The sequence below is a fragment of the Ostrea edulis genome, chromosome 5 (assembly GCF_947568905.1).
Source record: "Ostrea edulis chromosome 5, xbOstEdul1.1, whole genome shotgun sequence".
Lineage (NCBI taxonomy): Eukaryota > Metazoa > Mollusca > Bivalvia > Ostreida > Ostreidae > Ostrea > Ostrea edulis.
Window position 1 is genome coordinate 66,714,089 of NC_079168.1, and position 20,658 is coordinate 66,734,746.

The 20,658-nt window shown below is 35.6% G+C and overlaps 1 protein-coding gene across 1 annotated transcript in view; it reads right to left on the reverse strand.

Annotated features, from left to right (window-relative positions):
* Positions 1-20,658, reverse strand: part of LOC130054987 (uncharacterized) — a 75,204-nt gene that overhangs the window by 46,338 nt on the left and 8,208 nt on the right. The window contains exons 2-4 of the mRNA XM_056166128.1: positions 10,782-11,532; positions 3,302-3,438; positions 642-774 (exon numbers count right to left, since the gene is read on the reverse strand). Coding sequence (XP_056022103.1) covers positions 642-774; positions 3,302-3,438; positions 10,782-11,532 — 1,021 coding nt within the window. The remainder of the gene's footprint in view (positions 1-641; positions 775-3,301; positions 3,439-10,781; positions 11,533-20,658) is intronic.

The following is a 20,658-nucleotide window of genomic DNA, read 5'->3' on the forward strand; positions in this document are numbered from 1 at the left end:
TCATTACTATTTATACAGACCATTGCCTACTTTAACCTGCTCAGTGTAGCGGGTAATAAGCTCGTTATAGATATTCCAGAAGTCAATGCAAGCTTGCTACAGTGTGTACTAGAAGCTGTTTGGAACAGTAAAACATTGCTTATAATAAATTCACCGTATGCGAGGAAAATAACAAAAACTTCATCAATAATAGTGAATTTTAGTTATAACGAACTGTTTTTTGCTGGCCCTGGAGGTTTGCTATAATCATGTTTTACTGCATAATAACAGTTATTTTGTAGCCTGTTTGGTTTTGTGGGTGTGATAAGACATACATGTATGTCTTAAGCAATAAAGAGAGTACAATCTTGCCTTACTCAGTATAAATAGGAAGAGCCTTGCTAAGGAATTATCCTTCATGACTCATTGTGGGGTACCCTAGGGTCGATCAATACCTCTGTATTAATGCCTCACTATGGATTGCCTTGGGAGGCAGTGGGCATTACACCCAGGAATTCAGTGTTCGACCTGATACATGTGTTCCTGCTTGTATGACATTTTTCACTAAAACAATTACTAAAATAGCAGCCTTTATAATCCAAATGCCATTGTTGTTATTTGCTCAGAAACATTATTCAATTAAGTGATTTTCATATACTGACCTTTGAAGCCACTACAATTTGAATAAGTTTTGGAGAATTCCTGAGGACATCCACTGCTTCCGAATGAGACAGCCCAATCAAACTCTTCCCATTTATCATCAGCAATTCATCTCCACGCTTCAATCGACCATCCCTGTCATATTGGAATAAATAATCAGACACTGTTGGTTGCATTTTTAAAAATTATTTCAACTAACAATCTAATTCAGTAAATCTTTGTGTCTCCTGATTAAAGTCATATACTTAATATATGAATTGATGACCTTGACCCATATTAATATCTCCCACTTCTGCTAAAGCATTCGACAATTAAAGTGTCCCATACAGTGTATATATCAGTGGAGTTAGGGGAAAATATTGTTATTTTGTGAGGTTGAAAAGAACTACAACTGAAATTATGGAAGCATTTGGAGTGATACATAACTTCTAGGATAAACAATTACAAAAGCAATTTTATGGCTACAGTCTGTGTGTGGTTTTCATTGTAAGGCTTCACTAGATCCCGACAGGCTGGATGTCAGATTTCGGATGTATGGAAAATGTCTTCTTTTGCAAGACCTTTTGCTTCTTCAATTCTTTTCTTTTCAATTAAAAGTTTTTCAGAGGAAAAGAAAATCTCACATGACAGGAAAAGTTTGCCAATACAGAAAGTTGTTTTTACTCTAGCGTCTGACACTAGCTATTAGCATCTATCAATTTCCCTCTAATCGCAAACTAAATATCATTGAGATCACTGGTTCCCATTTCAAAGAGCTGTAGTTTTCCTGAAATGTAATTGGAAGATTAGAAGGAATCCAGGTATTATTATAAGGAACATGTAAATATATCAGATTAGAAATGATCACAAAACATTCCAATTTGCAAGAAAGGACTCCACAAAATATGTGTTTACTGAGGTGAAAATGCATAATTGGTTTTGTCTTTGCGGCATAAAAAGGAGCATGCTTTTGCCAGAATTTCTCAAATACATGGGTAAAATACGACATTGAGTTTACAACTACCAGTTTATGTTGGAACTTTTGATCAAGGTCAAGGACACTACCCTTACAAATGACTGAGAAACATGGGGAGAGAGTGGACAGCCAGATGATCACCCACCATCGTTGCTAGGCAAGGGTGATTGCTCCACAGTGTCTTAAAAAGAGAAGCACCATGGAGTGTCACCCTTGGCTAGCAAAGATGAATGAATACACAAGCAGACGAATAAATCCTGACTGAGTGTTGCCCTTAACTGACATATGCCAATAAAATGAGAGACTTCCAAAATTTACCAAACTTAGTATGCATATCTGAATAAGTGTTCTACAATATTCCCACAGTAAGACAGAGATATGCTGAAAATAGAAAACCATCTGACAAACTGTGGCCATGGAATTAAATATACATGTATTACCAGATAGAATACTTCTTTATACTGTTCAATAAGTCTAAATGTGGCTATTTCTGTAAAAAAAATCTAAAAATCGTTTTTTCCTGATCTGTTTCTATAACCAAGGCTAAATTTAGATGAGTTTGAACTTTGTTTTGCATACTATAGGGATCTCCATTCAATATGCTATGATGTGGCAGCAGATAAAACTAGACACTTAAAATATCTAAACAACCCTTCAGCTCAAGTGTTCTTGAAAATATCAATTGTGTAAAATTATAAGGTGAACAAATATTAGGGAATTATAAATTTTATTTCAAAGGAAATACCATTTAATCTGACATGAGCTAGTCTGCACATGGTCATCATCAGTGTGCCCAGCTCTGGACCTACATGTCTTTCATCTCATTATTTTTGTCAAAATAAACCTTTCGTGCTTTTAAAATTTTGTCTAACTTTTGCCAGTGCCGCATTACAATACCCATGTGACATTATTACAGACAGGACTATTGAAAGTGATGTACATTGAAAATGTTACATGTTTTGTAGGGTAACGTGAAATTGTCGCCTCAATAAAAACCATTGAGGCAAAGCTCTACAAAATATGTAATTTTTTGGGGTTATATACATGAATGTTTTAAGAATGCATTTTTTTATACCGAACTGTATGCGCAAAATATTCTGCACAGTTAACACATTTTATACTGTTACCCGTTGTCATGCATTGTCAACCATTGCTATGTACTGTTAGTGAGGTTAATTATGCACGCAGTGGTTTAACAAATGTTTCTAAACCAATCAAATTCGTCTAATTTACATGAAAGTATAACAAAAATCAATAGTTATGAAGTACCCATGTTAAGTTACAAACTATTGAAATTTGTAAGGGTAAAATTTTTATGCCAGCTAGGGTATAAATGCAACAGAAGCATGGAGTAATAATTATTTACACAATCTACTTCACAGCCTGTTGGCATTCTAATATTCATTTTCATACCTATATCATTCTTCTCACTTATTTACCTGGGTATTTTTTATCTTGGTACTTATTATTTATTCATTATCATTACAATTTATAAAGTGCACAATTTTACAATAAAAGCAATCAAAGGCGCTGTACAGAAGTAAAACATTATACAAGTTAAAACAATAAAATCTTAATTAAAATGTAGTGAAATTGACATGTGTGTAACAGTTAGTAAAAGGCAGTAGCGAAATAAAATGTTTTCAGATGGCGTTTAAAATTGGTATTACTTATTTACTTGGTTTTTTTAAAAATCTTGGTACACACCTGAATGCTGATCCTCCCTCTGTGATCCCTGCCACAAAGATTCCTATGTCCCCCTTCTGAGATCCTCTTCCCCCTGCGATGTGAATTCCCAGTCCAATTTCATCCTTCAGTAAATGCATTTTTGTGACAATCCGCTTCTAAAACAATGATATTTGAATCATAGTCAGTCTTGCTAATTGTATCCTAATCTGACTTAATCACTGAATACTTATACATGTACTTGCTTACATGCTCAAAATGAAAGTACCTAGTCATTATCACTTAGATATACATCATGTGTGTTGTTTGATTGATGGTTTGTTTTACATCCCCGTCGAGAATTTTTCACTCATATTGAGACGTCACATTTAGTGAGGTACCACAAATTTAGACCTATGCTTAGGGCTCTAGCGGGCTGTAGCAGCGAGGGTTCTTTAAAGTGCCAACGCCTGTCGCAACACGGGACCTCCATTTTTAAGGTAATATCCCAAAGACCCATGATTCTCAAATCTAAATGCCGAGCATTTGGCAAAGGAGCATGTGTTTTTTAATACCGACTATCTACCATAATTGAAAAGAAAATGTTAAAATCGCAGTCATTTGGATCTATCCTTAAAGTGAAATCAATCAGATCCTTAAAATCTTGGGAATATAGTTAAACATAGATGAGTACTTTAATGGGAATTTCCCCCCCCCCCCCCCCCACATAAAAAATACTTGTACAGCAAAACACACTTAAATTATAAATCAAAGTGTTAGGGACTAAAGAATTTGATTCATTATATTAAACGTTATTCATTATAACCAATAATTTCATAATATGCTTTATAACTACCAGCAATGAAAATCACTTCCCTCTAAGTGTGACTTCATTACTAGAGTGTTCGCTAATAACTGTGTTTTACTGTAAGTGTGACTTCATTAGTACATTCACTATAAGGCCTTTTTTTAATTCAGTTGGTTTACGGATCCGCTGCACTGATTTTTTGGGATGTTGGAAAAAAAAATAAAATGGTTTTTCACTCCTTTTTATATTTCAGATGCTGTAATTTTTCCTTTTCACCAAAAAAAAAAAAAGAAAGAAAATAGATTTCGCTGGACTGGATATTTGGACAGACGCCTCCGTCAATCGTTGAAATCTCGGGACAGTCCATATAATATTCATGTGTCATGTGTGGAATATCAGTCAACTTCAGCCGGTGCTAACAATTATTCTGCACCTTAGTAACAATGCTTTTTGCTTCCAATAAGTTATCTGTTTATGAAACTAACTTCTAATTAGCATTAGTTATGCATTGCATACCATTTAGATATGTAAATCCCAAAATAAAAACAAACACTTGTTTTCAGATGGCATCCATGATGTACGTTGGGTTGCACTAATCACCTAAACAAGTATAACCCTACCTGACCTTACCATGCATACATTTTGCCGAGGATACACTTTTAAATTCTTATTAATGGATTTTAAAAAAAATATTCTTCATAGTTAATATGTGTAATTCTTCATATATTGAAGGAGGTTGAAAACATATTTAACATGGATGCCATCTTTTGAATGGAAAAACGATGTGGTTATTTTATTTTGGGATTTACACAACTAAACGGTAAACAATGGACATTTGATAATGATAGAAAGTTAATTTAATAAACAAATAACATTTTTGAAGGAAACAGCATTGTTGCCATGGTGCACAAAAGTCACTATATAACACCGTCTTACGTTGACAGTGAAGAGAATATTAAAGTTGATAATAAAACATTGACCTCAAATCAAGTTCATTTTTATTACTTAACATTTTGTCATTTGAACTTTTTTTTTTTTTTTACCTCCTCCAAACGGATTTGAAAATTTTGAAATCTGTAATCCAATTTTAAAAAAAAATTGGCCTAACCGTGTTATACTGTAAATGTGACTTCATTACTTGTGTGTTCACTATAACCGTGTTTTACTGTAAATGTGACTTCATTACTTGTGTGTTCACTATAACCGTGTTATACTGTAAATGTGACTTCATTACTTGTGTGTTCACTATAACCGTGTTTTACTGTAAATGTGACTTCATTACTTGTGTGTTCACTATAACCGTGTTTTACTGTAAGTGTGACATCATTAGAAGTGCATTCACTATAACCGTGTTTTACTGTAAGTGTGACTTCATTACTAGTGCGTTCACTATAACTGTGTTTTACTATAAGTGTAAATTCATTAGGCCACACCAATTTGTAAAATAGTTCTTCGGATTTTCAAACAAAAAAAGTGAGGCTAGAGGGCGAAATTATTTTACAAATATTATTTTTAATATTAAGATAGACACCATGAATAACTTAACCGTAATTACACTGTTAGGAAATTTCTCGAGAGCCCGCGCTTCTGTCATTTGTCAGCATATACATCAAAGTTATTTGTGCGCTTATTGTAAAAACTAAAAAAAAATATTTACGGATATTTTTCAACACGCGGGCGGATATTATTTTTTGATAATATTATAATTTGGATTTGTTACAAATAGAAGCGGCAAATCCAACTAACTAGATTACAAATTGGCATGGCCTTACTAGTGCATTCACTATAACCGTGTTTTACTGAAAGTGTAAATTCATTACTATAGTGTGTTTGCTATAATCGTGTTTTACTGTAAGTATGACTTCATTAGAAGTGTGTTCACTATAACCGTGTTTTACTGTAAGTGTAAATTCATTACTAGTGTGTTTGCTATAACCGTGTTTTACTGTAAGTGTGACTTCATTAGAAGTGTGTTTGCTATAACCGTGTTTTACTGTAAGTGTAAATTCATTACTAGTGTGTTCACTATAACCGTGTTTTACTGTAAGTGTAAATTCATTACTTGTGTGTTCGCTATAACCATGTTTTACTGTACCCGTAAGTACCTATAAGGGCTGGGGTTATTATTATTCCCAGTTTTATAACTCAACCACACTATGATTGTAATTATCATTATAGTGATTATGATGATCAGAAGATAACGATCCTCGACACATTCTATAACTACTCCTAAACAAACTAAACAGCAAATGCAGAATGATGATGACCTAAAATAGCAGAGCAAAGTAACAATAACAGGATATTCTAGTCACAATGCATATAAAGTTTCTGTCGATTCCAGTGGTTTGTGTGGGAGGGGCTTTGTAATTACTATTCATTTGGAAAAAAAATATTTTTGTGCAAATTTATGAGGTAACAAACTGACATAAAAAATTTCCTCAATGACTTTATATTGAATTAATTGTAAAGATGACCAAATTAAACAGATCTGCAAAATTTATCTTTCTCTGATAAATTTACCACAACAAACTGATGTAAATAATTCTCACAAATAAAAATATGCTGATGAGACAGTACAATTTACAACAGTGTTGGTATACAATGCTGCACAACAAGAAACTCCAGCAGCTGCAAATACAATTCAGCAAACAGTACATACCGATGTTAGGCGATGTAGTACCAAAAAAAACAAGAGGTACTGTGAGCAATGCTCACTAAGAATACCCCCCGCTTACCCCAATCTCCCAAAGGGTGTTGGTAATGGGTATAAACTACCTCTTTTCTGAGTGTAAAAAACAAATGGCATGACAAACCGAACCATATTGCTACTTTGATGTCCAGTGCGCGTGACCTTTGACCTTTTGACCCCAAAATCGATAGGGAACATCTTCATCCCATGGGTAGTCCATATGTATGATATGGTGACTGTAGGTGGAAAGGATAACGCTTTAGAGCCCGGAAACCACATTGCTACTTCGATGTCCAGTGCACTTGACCTTTGATCTTTTGACCCCAAAATCAATAGGGAACATTTTCATCCCATGGGTAGTCCATATGTATGATATGGTGACTGTAGGTGGAAAGGATAACGCTTTAGAGCCCGGAAACCATATTGCTACTTCGATGTCCAGTGTGCTTGACCTTTGACCTTTTGACCCCAAAATCGATAGGGAACATCTTCATCCCATGGGTAGTCCATATGTATGATATGGTGATGGTAGGTGGAAAGGATAACGCTTTAGAGCCCGGAAACCATATTGCTACTTCGATGTCCAGTGCGCGTGACCTTTGACCTTTTGACCCCAAAATCAATAGGGAACATCTTCATCCCATGGGTAGTCCATATGTATGATATGGTGACTGTAGGTGGAAAGGATAATGCTTTAGAGCCCGGAAACCATATTGCTACTTCGATGTCCAGTGCGCGTGACCTTTGACCTTTTGACCCCAAAATCGATAGGGAACATCTTCATCCCATGGGTAGTCCATATGTATGATATGGTGACTGTAGGTGGAAAGGATAACGCTTTAGAGCCCGGAAACCATATTGCTACTTCGATGTCCAGTGCGCTTGACCTTTGACCTTTTGACCCCAAAATCGATAGGGAACATCTTCATCCCATGGGTAGTCCATATGTATGATATGGTGACGGTAGGTGGAAAGGATAATGCTTCAGAGTCCGGAAACCATTGCGTCTACAGACGGACGGACGGACGGACAGACGGACAACCCGATTCCAGTATACCCCCCCCCCCCCCCACAACTTGTTGCGGGGGGTATAAAAATATACCTGGGTATATGCAAAGGGCTGTATTTAACCCTAATGAAATTTCAAGAGTCAAAATACGAGTATATATATATTTTTTTTTTAACTTTGAAATTTCAAAGAGTCAAAATAGTTTTTCAAATTCAATTCTTCTATGAAGAAATCTGTATAGTTTCGGGTACTCACAGCCAATCTCACACAATTTCTACCAGAGATGCAATCTTTGATATATGGCTACTAACAAACAAGTTGATGTTACAAAGGTTTGAACTGTCGCCTTTAAAGTCAGCATTTCGCAAATTCTATGGTCGTCATAACAATCTAGTTTGCCATTGCAACCTATCTTTGAGTCAAATGCTGTCTGACGTACATACATGTTTCATACTGATTGCTAAGCCGTTCTTGGCACACTGATTTTGACTACAGATTACTTCATTTACCTGACCAAGATAAAGGCCGGGCTAATGGCGGATGCAACCGGTCCACATGCTTACTCATCCTAGACATCTAATCCCACCTCTGGTGTATCCAGAGGTCCATGTTTGCCAAACTCTCTATTTTGTATTGCTTATAGGAGTTATGAGATTGATCACTATTTGTTATCTTCACCTTTATGGGAGTTATGAGATTGATCACTGTTTGTTATCTTCACATTTATAGGAGTTATGAGATTGATCACTGTTCGTTATCTTCACCTTTATGGGAGTTATGAGATTGATAATGTTCATTATCTTCACCTTTCATGTAGCACAAAAAGGAACTTTTTAAAAGGAAGTCAAATTAAGCCCTGACCATATCATAATACATGTATCCCCATTTATTAATGTTTCATCAGTAATAAACCTATACTGTATCAATGTACTGGTACCATATAACTGGTATTTTTTAAAAAGATGCAAATTTAGCAATTTGTCCATAAATCATGGGTATATATTTAGCAAAAGCTAATTTTAGTGACTTTATATTTCCAAGAAAGTCCAAAATTAATCCTCACTAAAATTTCTACTTAAACGGTATTTCATTTCTAAATAAAAGTCATTGACCTTTTCAACTCAACATACAAACCTATACAGAATATTTATTGAAACCAATTTGGGGCCATATAAGTAAAGAGCAACATACAAAAGAAGAAAGTCAAAATTGATAGCAGTAACATGCCGACATAAAAAAAACAAGAGGCCCATGGGCTACATCGCTCACCTGAGTCACCTTGGTTCATATCAGAAGACTTTTTCCATATATCTTTGCATCAGGGACTGACACTAACGGCTGTCCGATTGTCCGGGACAACTTAAAACGGTGGTCGGACAACTAAGTTTTGTAGTTTACCTGTCCGATGGGACAACCAAAAATAAATGAAGGGTATCCGTGAAATTTTAATAAATTCTACGTGAAAAGAGTCCTTAAAGTTTTTGAAGTACATCTCGTCGATAGAAATAATCTGATAATCAATATGCCGTTTTTCTGGTTTTCCCTGATCTAAATTTAGATTGTTCATTAATATCGACCAATCAGCTTCACGGTGTATTTTAATCGCGCCAATCAGATGTCTCTATTGTCGCGTGATTCTTGGAAGTGAACAAACAGATATAGAACACTTTTTCCGAAGTTAAAATTCAATAATTTTTACGAAAAACATGTCCAAAATGAAAAATTATCAATAGGTTATCAAATAATAATTTATTAAAAAGAATTTAAGGGGAATATTCTCTGATTATTTGATCCATTATAGTCTTAAATAAAACATATTACGACGTAAGAAATGACATGTCAACTTGATGCCAGAAATGAGTGTCATTCAGATTGGGCATCATTTCTACATCATAATCTTTATTAGTTTATAAGTTGAAGACCGTCTGACAGCAGACATGGCCCAACAATTATCGTTGGCAAAGTATTTTAGTGGGGTAAAAGATCGTGAAAAGCGACAAGTTTCGGACAAGTACATTTTCCATTCGGACAACCTAAATTTCATGTTAACTTGTCCGAAGGGACAGGTTGGTATTAAAATTAGTGTCAGTCCCTGTGCATGCAAAACCGTAGTCCCCATTATGGCCCCAACCTACCCCTGGAGGCCATGGATTTTGCAAACTTGAATCTACACTATGTCAGAAAGCTTTCATGTAAATGTGAGTTTCTTTGGCCCAATGGTTCTTGAGAAAAAGATTTTTAAAGATTTTTTCTATATATTTTTATGTAAAACTTTGATCCCCTATTGTGGCCCCATCCGACCCCCGGGGGCCAGGATTTTAAAAAACCTGAATCTGCACTATATCAGGAAGCTTTCACATAAATCTCAGCTTTTCTGGCTCAGTGGTTCTTGAGAAGAAGATTTTTAAAGATTTTTCCTATATATTTGTATGTAAAACTTTGATCCCCTATTGTGGCCCCATCCGACCACCGGTGGCCAGGATTTTTAAAATTTAGAATCTGCTCTACCTAATAAAGCTTATCTATAAATTTATCTGGCCCAGTGGTTCTTGAAAAAAAGATTTTTTATTGACCCTACTCTATTTTTACCTTTTCTTGATTATCTCCCCTTGGAAGGTGGCCTGGCCCTTTGTTTTGACAATTTAGAATTCCCTTTACCTAAAGATGCTTTGTGCCAACTTTGGTTGAAATTGGCCCTGTGGTTTTTGAGAAGAAGTCAAAAATGTTAAAAGTTTACAGACGGACGGTAAGACAGACGGACGCCGGAATACAGGTGATCAGAAAAGCTCACTTGAGCTTTTAGCTCAGGTGAGCTAAAAAGAAAGAAAAAGAAACTGACTACAAAAGATTACAACAGTTGGGGACGCTCTGTAATACGGTAAATAAGACAGATGCAGTAGTTGATAAACATACAAAAACGAACCTGTAACATGTACACTATATCTTTGCTGATTATACAAATTATTCAATGTCTCCGTTATAACAACCTTGACCTCTATCCCTAAAACATTTTTACCTTTGGGGTAAGGCTACTACTTCCACTCTCTGAGCTGTAACATGAGGTGGGGGTCTGGGTGCCACCTCGATCCTGGTGGTACCGCCAACCTTTTTTGTTTTTCTTGTACAGATGCTTAGTAGTATTAATGCTGACCAGCTCAGGGTCGGAACAATACATATTTGGATCTTGGTCCACTGAATGTTTCAGGGATACTCCTTTCCCTGTTTTTTTAAGAGTCACTTCGGCCGAGTTAACTGTGTCCATTACATCTTGTGTCAAGTTAATCGGAACTGTATTCCATTCCACAACATCTTCTATCAAGGAGGCACTGTGCGTCCTGGTTTTGTTACCTATACTCACATTCACATAATCTGACTTAGATATCCGGGAACTTGAAGACAGGGATATCGCACTTTCACTCATTTGATGTTGTAACACTGGTTTAGTATCAAGCTGTAGAAATTCCCCAGGATTATCCATGAACACATCATCTGCTGACCCCATGTCATTTCCATAGCTACCCATGGAGTTGAGAGTCAAACAGCTGCCATTGTCCTTGCTACCAAGATACCAATTGTCTTGACCACCTGAGTTGCCAGGCAACGAATTCAATGACTGTGACATGATGGCTTTATTTTCTTTTTCGTGATCCACAGAGGATTTCCCAGGAGCGTCCTGACTGGTGGGGGGAGGGGGCGCAGGCCTTTTTTTCTTCCGCCTCAGTGTCATGGTAACTTTTCCCGACCTTACCGCATTTGCTAACAACAACCTATCAACAGAACAAAATTTATCAATGATCTGGTACAAGTAATAACATAGTTATTTTTATCAAACAGATCTTGACCACAATTTTAATGACAATTCAGACTAAAACCCACTCTGTCTTAATGATACATTCATATTTCATCCAGCTGTAAAAGCATTTACTTCCTACAAGAAACATCAATAAAGCATTATCTTTATTTCAGAAAACCTGGCTATGACTGACACTCGTGTGTGATCTTTCTGGATATCATAACACTGTTGTTGCAAGACATTTCAGTGAACCTTGACCTAAAACCAAAAATATTGTAGAAAAAAGCTCCCCAGATCTCTCCATTTTACTCTGGGATAGGACACAGATTTAAAGAACTTATGACAACAGACTGTGTTCTTTAAATGGTTTCAAGTTCCTGGAGGTTTTCTTTGGAACCTAGTGCAATCACCAAATCTTTTGCACCATAGATACCATCATCAACCTTTGAATTATAGAAAAAGAAACATAATTCTAAGTGATTAGTCTTCTGACATAAGTTGGCTATATTTCACACCTCACATACTTAGCCATATATTTGAACATCACCAGCTCTTGGTGAAGTGCCCTAAGCTAGGTGCTCTTGGCCATAGCTGTGAGGTTTTTTTTACCATGCCAATGTCAACTATGATATGAAGCCTCAGCTTGGTTGGTTGTATATTGTTTGACGTCCCTCTCGAGAATTTTTCACTCATAAGAAGACGTCATCATTGCCAATGAAGGGCTGCAAAATTTAGGCCTATGCTCGGCGCTTTATATAGGTCCTTTGAGCAATGAGCAGGGAGAGATCTTTATCGTGCCACACCTGCTGAGACATGGGGCCTTGGTTTTTGCAGTCTCATCTGAAGGACTGCCCAATTTAGTTGGCTCTTATGACAAGCAAGGGGTACTGAGGACCTATTCTAACCCAGATCCCCATGGGAATGAAGCCTCAGGATTAAGGCGTCATCCTAAAGACCCACAACTCCTCACTTTTAATACCTGGTGCTTGATGAAGATACAGTCACAATCTACATGTATATTCTAACATCTTAGGTTTGTCAAAGCAACCATGGAACCAACCAAAGACCTCCTGTTTTTAAACAAGCACCCAAAGCACCTTGCCACCACAACAGGATAAGTTATTCCCCTTGACTACATAAGTAATACACTGCACCATTTCAGATGTCAATTCTAACAGTGAGTGACTCTTGCAAATGTGGTACATATAACTACTGTGCTACACACGTCAGATAACAATCTTCTAGCATTAAATGAACATTGAGACTACTTTATTTTTTTTATCAGCTAATTCAAATATTTTTGGTCAACATCCCTATACCCCATGCAGCCAGCCATGATAAAGGATGTCTCTCTCTATATATATATATTTATATCTAGGTGATCTTATCTAAAAGGCTAAAGGATGTAAACCCTGGGCCTCTTATCTCCCACATAAAAATGCAACAACTGCTCTCATCCTTTATAACTGATTTTCATATTATGGAGTTTCCAATCAAAAAGTCAAATAAAACAGTTTGCATACAGATGAACAATAGTTGAAATAAAAAAAGAACTTTGTGTATCAAATAAATTTTTATTTTGCATACGAAAATGTGTGCCTATATATAAAAATCTGAGATACAGAAATAACATTCCTTTATTATATCTGGGTTTTTGGGATAAAACTTCATTAAAGAGGGACTGATTCATGCTGGGAAGGGATTCACTGAATATGTGGATGGAGTGCTTACTTTTGAGAAGCAATAACAATGAAAATAGCATGTTAACATATATTTTTCAATGTCTATCTATTACTGGAATATATATTTATCTTGTGAAGGCAAATTTGTCATGATTGAGTCCATTTAAGGCCGCGCAAGTATAGATCTAGATCTACCTTAAGTGCAGATGAATACATTTATATTGGACTAATTCCTCTGAATAATGAGGTCCTCAACAACAGATAGTTGTTTAGGGTTAATATTGATTGTTTCTGTAGGCAATCAATCAATCAATCAGCCGGCCTGCTTTTGATAAAGTAACAAGTAAAACAAGATTTGGTCAGTACCTGGTGTCACATCACTACAGGACATCATCATACTTCACATTGATTCTAAAGTCCAGCCCTGTGTGATCAATCCTAATTGCAATATTGAATAGATAATCAGATGATGATGTTTTTTAAAAATATGAATGAGTCACACATTTATGTACTTGTGAGGAAATGACAGAAGAGTAGCAGATGTTGGTAGTACAGTAGTTGATTTCTAATCAATGTCACATATTGTGCACTTTATTAATCGCGTTGTACTCTCTGAAGTCTGCCACAGGTGATGACAGGGTTGATAAGTATTCATTTTCATTTTCTTTATCAAAATTAGCTTTTATCAGAAATAAATTTCTGGTTGCTAGGGTATACACATCAGAATGATTTGGTTTTTTTTTTTTAAAAAGCCGTTGGTCTGAACTAAATCAGCATTAATGAAAATGCACTCCTCCCTTCTTTATTTTTCTTAATAATTTTTATTTTTCCAAACAAATGGGCTGTAATAAGCAACATAGACTATATACCCTTTATTTAATGATATGTAATCATTTATTCTAATAAATTGAAATAAATATTTTCATAATGTACACTTTGTGAGCCCAAACATATGTTGACATATCATTTTAGAAGCCATCAGCTCTAAAGCAAATACACCCCCTCCTAAAATCTTGAACAAGAGCAACGCCAACGTGGCATAATACGCCCGTAGATTTTGCTCAAGGAAAACATATTTTAGTGGGATTCATATTTTAGTGAAGTTAGCACTGTCCTCTGTGAGCTAATTCATTATTATGCTTGTAGAAATGGATATCAAGATATAAAGAGGGATAGCCTTAGAATGCGCTACTTCATAAATATGCTAACGATTCGGTTTGTATCCTGCCCACAAGGTTTTCCTAATAAGTGATACTACGACCTTGACCTTTGACCTTGAAACACAATAGGCACCTTCCTCTCATCATGATGATCAAATATACCAAGTTATAATATCCTGGAGCTTACGGTTCAGTTTGTATCCTGCCCACAAGGTTTTCCTAATAAGTGATACTACAACCTTGACCTTTGACCTTGAAAAATAATAGGCACCTTCCTCTCATCATGATGATCAAATATACCAAGTTATAATATCCTGGAGCTTATGGTTCAGTTTGTATCCTGCCCACAAGGTTTTCCTAATAAGTGATACTATAACCTTGACCTTTGACCTTGAAAAATAATAGGCACCTTCCTCTCATCATGATGATCAAATATACCAAGTTATAATATCCTGGAACTTATGGTTCGGTTTGTATCCTGCACACAAGGTTTTCCTAATAAGTGATACTACAACCTTGACCTTTGACCTTGAAAAACAATAGGCACCTTCCTCTCATCATGATGATCAAATATACCTAGTTATAATATCCTGGAGCTTACGGTTCGGTTTGTATCCTGCCCACAAGGTTTTCCTAAAAAGTGATACTACAACCTTGACCTTTGACCTTGAAAAATGATATGTACCTTCCTCTCATCATGATGATCAAATATACCAAGTTATAATATCCTGGAGCTTACGGTTCGGTTTGTATCCTGCCCACAAGGTTTTCCTAATAAGTGATACTACGACCTTGACCTTTGACCTCGAAAAACAATAGGCATCTTCCTCTCATCATGGTGATCAAATGTACCGAGTTGTAAAGTCCTAGGGCTTATGGTTCAGTCTGTATCCTGCCCACAAGGTCCGGACAGACGGACAGACAGACAGACAGATGGACGATGCCATACCATAATACGTCCCATCTTTGACGGGCATATAAAAATTATACATTATCATATTTTCATATGACATGTGAAGTTTGAGCATATTTACAACCTTCGATAATAATTTGAACTATGTTAAACTATAACTGTTATAAGATACATTTGGTTTACAATTAAATTTCATTACATTTTATCTAAAAGAAAAATTCTAGAGAAGGCTTTGCATAATGTAAATGTAAAACGAAAGTAACAAACTGAATTTTGATGGTTTTGCTTAAATGATTAATGCATTAGTGTAATGTGTGATATATCTTATATCCTGAGACAAAGTTTTATATGAATCTCTACTGGTCATGAAATCATTTGCATGTACATGTACACCACTTACGCAGATGCAATCTCAAAAAGGAACTACAGTGTAATAGATGCCGCCCAATAATTTTGAGAGAAAAAAAGGAGAGAGGATGACGAAGAAATGACAAAATCATGACGGTCGGTGAAATAAAACAAATTATTTGCAGCTGATCTTTGAAGCTTGCATCAATGTAACATTGTAGCAGTGAACACAACTATGATATCTGTGGTCACTGGAGCAGCGAAATGTGAACTTTTCTTTTTTATACAAGCATACCATGTATTGTTTATGATAATTTGGAACTTATTCTAACCCGGATCATTATTATGATGCTGGTGGAAATCTGAATTGGTCCGACCCCAACTCCCTTTCCCATTCATCTCCCCCACTTTCTGACGCCCCCGTAATTCCATATGTTGAACATATTTGGATCATTGTAAAACTTTTACATACATGAAAAGTCAATGGGTACTGAATGCCTCACGTACATGTACAATGTTATTGACACATCTTCATCCGCCAAAATGTTGTTTGTTCTTCAACCGATTTTTTTTACTAAAGCTTTAATTATCTAGCCAGCCCCCCCCCCCCCCCCCCCTTTTTCTTAAACACAAAATCTCAATTTAAAATTTTACTGATAAGAAGATAAGAACACCAAGGAAGGAATTAAAACGGGTATTCATATCTCATATCGCCATGTAAAAATCAAAAGGATATCAGAAAACAGAAGCCACTGGTTTCGCATTTACATTTGATTGTGATATAGGCCGAATATAGGTCTACTTTAAACTGTAAATAACAAATAACTACATCAGAAATAAAGGGGACTTATACTTTAAAGGAGGAATGCTACACCAGAGAAATTTGATATGGATGAAAAGTGAAGGATATGTACAACAATATGGAAAACTTTCAAAATTATTTTATTTACTCACAAAATGCAGTTTTAGCAGAAAGCATGCAATCTGAAATTTTTTTTAAAACCCCCTTCTGGACTCGACTCGCAATCTACAGTTCAGTCGACATGCTAACCTACTGAACTACTCAGCTAGGTAATGATATCCGAAATGAATAGAAAAATATTGGTTATATCTATATTTTCATTCATGTTTTAAAAGGAAGTCAGCCATTATGACAATGTACAGTACCCCCTTAATTTTAAACAAGAGTTGTCATAACATGACTAATACCTAAAATGGAATATGTTATTTGAGTATATATACACATAGCAAAATAAAATCTGTCTGTTCCTGAAGTATTCTAAATCACTTTGAGTGCAGGAGCACCATGACACTCCTAATTAAAAGACACGTCTGTTTTCATCATCTGACAAGATGATAACAGACCTAAATGCAATAAACACAGCATCTGCAGCCAACTGGGAGAGTTGTTCACAGGTTTGATATCATTTACAAGCTAGCTGGGAGAGGACTTTAAATGTTACCACTGAATCAACAGAATATAAGTCAGATGCAGCACCAGGGTTCCAAATTACCACTAGCCCACTCGCATTGGCGACTAAACTTTGCTTGTGTGCACCCCAAATTTTCGCTCTCGTTGCCCACTAGGAGACCGTAATTATCCGATCAACATTTTTTCTTTCTGACCGATCCGAGTACTAATATAATCGAAGTTCAATATGCAATTGAGGTTTTACCAATGGCGAGACATTCCTGGAGTATCAAACCTTTCAAAACGTAAACCAGAAGAATTGAACAACGCATGGGTTGACTTACTTCTAATGAAAAGAAAGTGGAAAGAAGGGAAGAATATGGCTCGATGAGAGCGAAAAGGGGATGACATGTGCTGTGTGTACAAAACATGACATGAAAAGTGCAATCGTTGTGACAGCTTTCCCAAGTTATAAACTTGAAAGCGTTGTAAAGCTGAGAACTTTCAAAATCACATAAACAGTCTGAAGAAGCATATGTTAAAGTCAGACGCTGCAAAGATCATCAAGTCCATGAACTCAGAGAGAGAGAGTCTAGAGAGAGAGAGAGAGAGAGAGAGAGAGAGAGAGAGAGAGAGGTTTGAAAGAATTAATATAGATATGGAAACAGAATTTCAATATTGGATATTTTAATTCATTAAATAAATGTAATATGTGACTTGATGTTTCTTTTTTCTTGTAAAAAAAATCATGTTATTCAATTTCATATGCGTGCATGGGCTACTAAAATTTCATGTGGGCTAAACTTACTTTTTACTCAGGGGCCCACTTGGCCCCAAAGGTATTCAGTCAAAGTTGGAACCCTGAGCACATTCAACCATGACATAGATATGTAGCACCCCAATATGTATCATAAATATTAGCAAGTTTGATTTGTATTGCAGGGTCATTAGGTTAGTTAACCAGAGTGAATTATGCACAAAATGTAAGTCAGAATCCAGGCCAGGTAAAATGGAAGAAGCATCCCAAGGAGAACAGACCAATGATGTGACCTTTACCTTGTGGTTTGCACAGACAGAGAGATGGATGAACATGTACTCCAGCATGTTAGAAGTCCACGGTGAGATACTTGGTGCTGAGGTCATTTATAAGGGACATTAACCGAGGCTCTATAACTTGTTGGAGTAGATGAACATGGTGATTGCAGTGTAACGTACTGTCTGTGAGTCATAGATGTAAGATTTTATTTTACAAATCTGTTGCAAATATTGACAGACATCCACTATACTGCCTTATATATTTTAGTTTACTCATGGTCATCAATAGAAATATTGCTTGCAATTATCTGACATATTCATTCCAATGTGCGACATACATACTAATCCATTGAAGGCAAAATAATACATAGATATAATTCTACAGTTGTCCAAAATGTTTACAATATAGAGGAAAGTCAAGTAAAATACATCTGCATCATTTACCAAAGCCGGCTGAAAAGTGTCAGGCAAACACATAGTGTGCTAGTGTGTGCATAAACTCAAGGAAACAATCACGAACACTGGAAGTAAGGTTATTTTATACACTGTAAATGCACATTCACAATGTCATGAACATTATCAAGCCTAAAATAAAAATAAATGACAAAAGTTGACAGATTTGTCTTTTAACATTCTGTTCCTGACTGACCCCATCAATCTCTGTGTATCCAAGATGGTCACTTGTAATCATCCCACCCTCCTTACCTAAACTCCTCCGAATCTTCCTCTTGTAATTACCCCCCTTCCTTACCAAAACTCCTCCGAATCTTCCACTGATAATTATCCCCCTTCCTTACCTAAACTCCTCCGAATCTTCCACAGAACCTCCAAACAGCCTCTCAAATTTTTCCAGATTACTGGCCGTTTCTGACATGTTCAAACTTCACTTCACTAATCAAATTTTAGATTCAAATGCAATTAACTAGTCCAAAGTTATCAAACATGACAAGAGTCGATTAGCGCATATTTATGCATCAGAAACGCATGATCTGCTATCATATAATAAAATACATCCTCATGTCAATTTTAATATTGCTTCAAACAAACCAATATAAACTGAAATATTCCAGAGAGGTTAAATATGTGTACCAAGGAAGAAAATATTCCTCATCTCCAGGAACCTTACCTATATTTTATCAGAGGTTTAGCAAAAGCAATAACGATAAACTCCAAGATAAACCTTCAAAGTTGAAAAACAATCTTCCTCCCTGATTCACACATAGGTAAAGTGATTGCCAAGTCTTCCCGACATCAAAAAAAGTTACAAGCATCAAACAGGTCTAACTTCATATAGTTACAAGCTTAATTGATCTTGTCATCTGATTACAAAACAAACCTAAATGGCACCTGCTTGAACTGTTGTCATGGTTCAAAATAAATTCTTATTGCTCTGATTTTCTTAAAATGACTTAAAAAAAAAAATTAATTGCATCAAATTTCAAATCTTGTATTAGGAATTTTAAATATTTCCTTGATGTACGTTAAATTTAAATGGTTTTACACCTGATTTCAACAAATGATCAAAGTTAAGAATTTCTTGTCCCATAAAAATGGCCCATTTCCTGTTTAACTTGACCATGTGAGCGTGTACTTTCCTGAGTGGAGCATGTTCTCTTAATTTATTATTTCCTTTCAGCCAGTAAGTAAAAGATGCAAATTTTTTTTATCCTGATAAAAAATTAACAAGAAGAATTTTTTTTCATTCTTACATGTATATATCATGAGGAATGGGTTTTTCTTTTTTCCTCTTACACATCTCTTAAATAAATGTATGATGCATCAATTGCATTCTAATACACCTGAAAAGGATATGTACATGAAAGCTGCGAAATGGAACTAGGTTTACTTATAATTTCAGCAATCCAATGATTTTTACTGTTAAATAACAGGCGTGCTTAATTAATTGTTAAATGGATGCGATTTGAATTTGCAACTTCATAAAAAAAATGTTTAAGTCAACCGAGACTGTCCATTATTTTTAGATGAAAATGTGCAGGTTAAAATTTGACAATTTCCAAGGAAAGCATATGTAAAAAATAATACATGGTATGTGTGACATATATTATTTCAAAATCCGAATCATTTTGGAGGAAAAAACCTTCAACAGCTGTTCTCACCTATTTTGGCATGAATATCATAACTATACATTTCAGAATAATTGGAAGATATCAGGGCAAGAGGTGGCTTTAATCACATCTAGTCCTTTGACTAGTATTTAGCTTTCTTCAGACCTAAATGAATGTTTCACAGCCATAGTAGAAGTATGTTGGTAAAAATTAAGCTTAATAATAATAACAATATATATCTCAATGTTCTTGACAGGAAATCATAATTTGTGATCTTTGTGCGCGAGAAAAAAAATTCACAGAAGAGGAAGATTACCCAGGAAAACCTGTAAGTTTATTTTGTCATTGACTATCTACACACAAGAATTTCCTGGAATTACATCATATAATGCGAAAGGAAAACGATACAGTTCACAGGCAGAGATGTTTTAGAATAAGTGTACTAGAAAACCCCATCAGATTTACTTCAATGTATCATGTTCAAT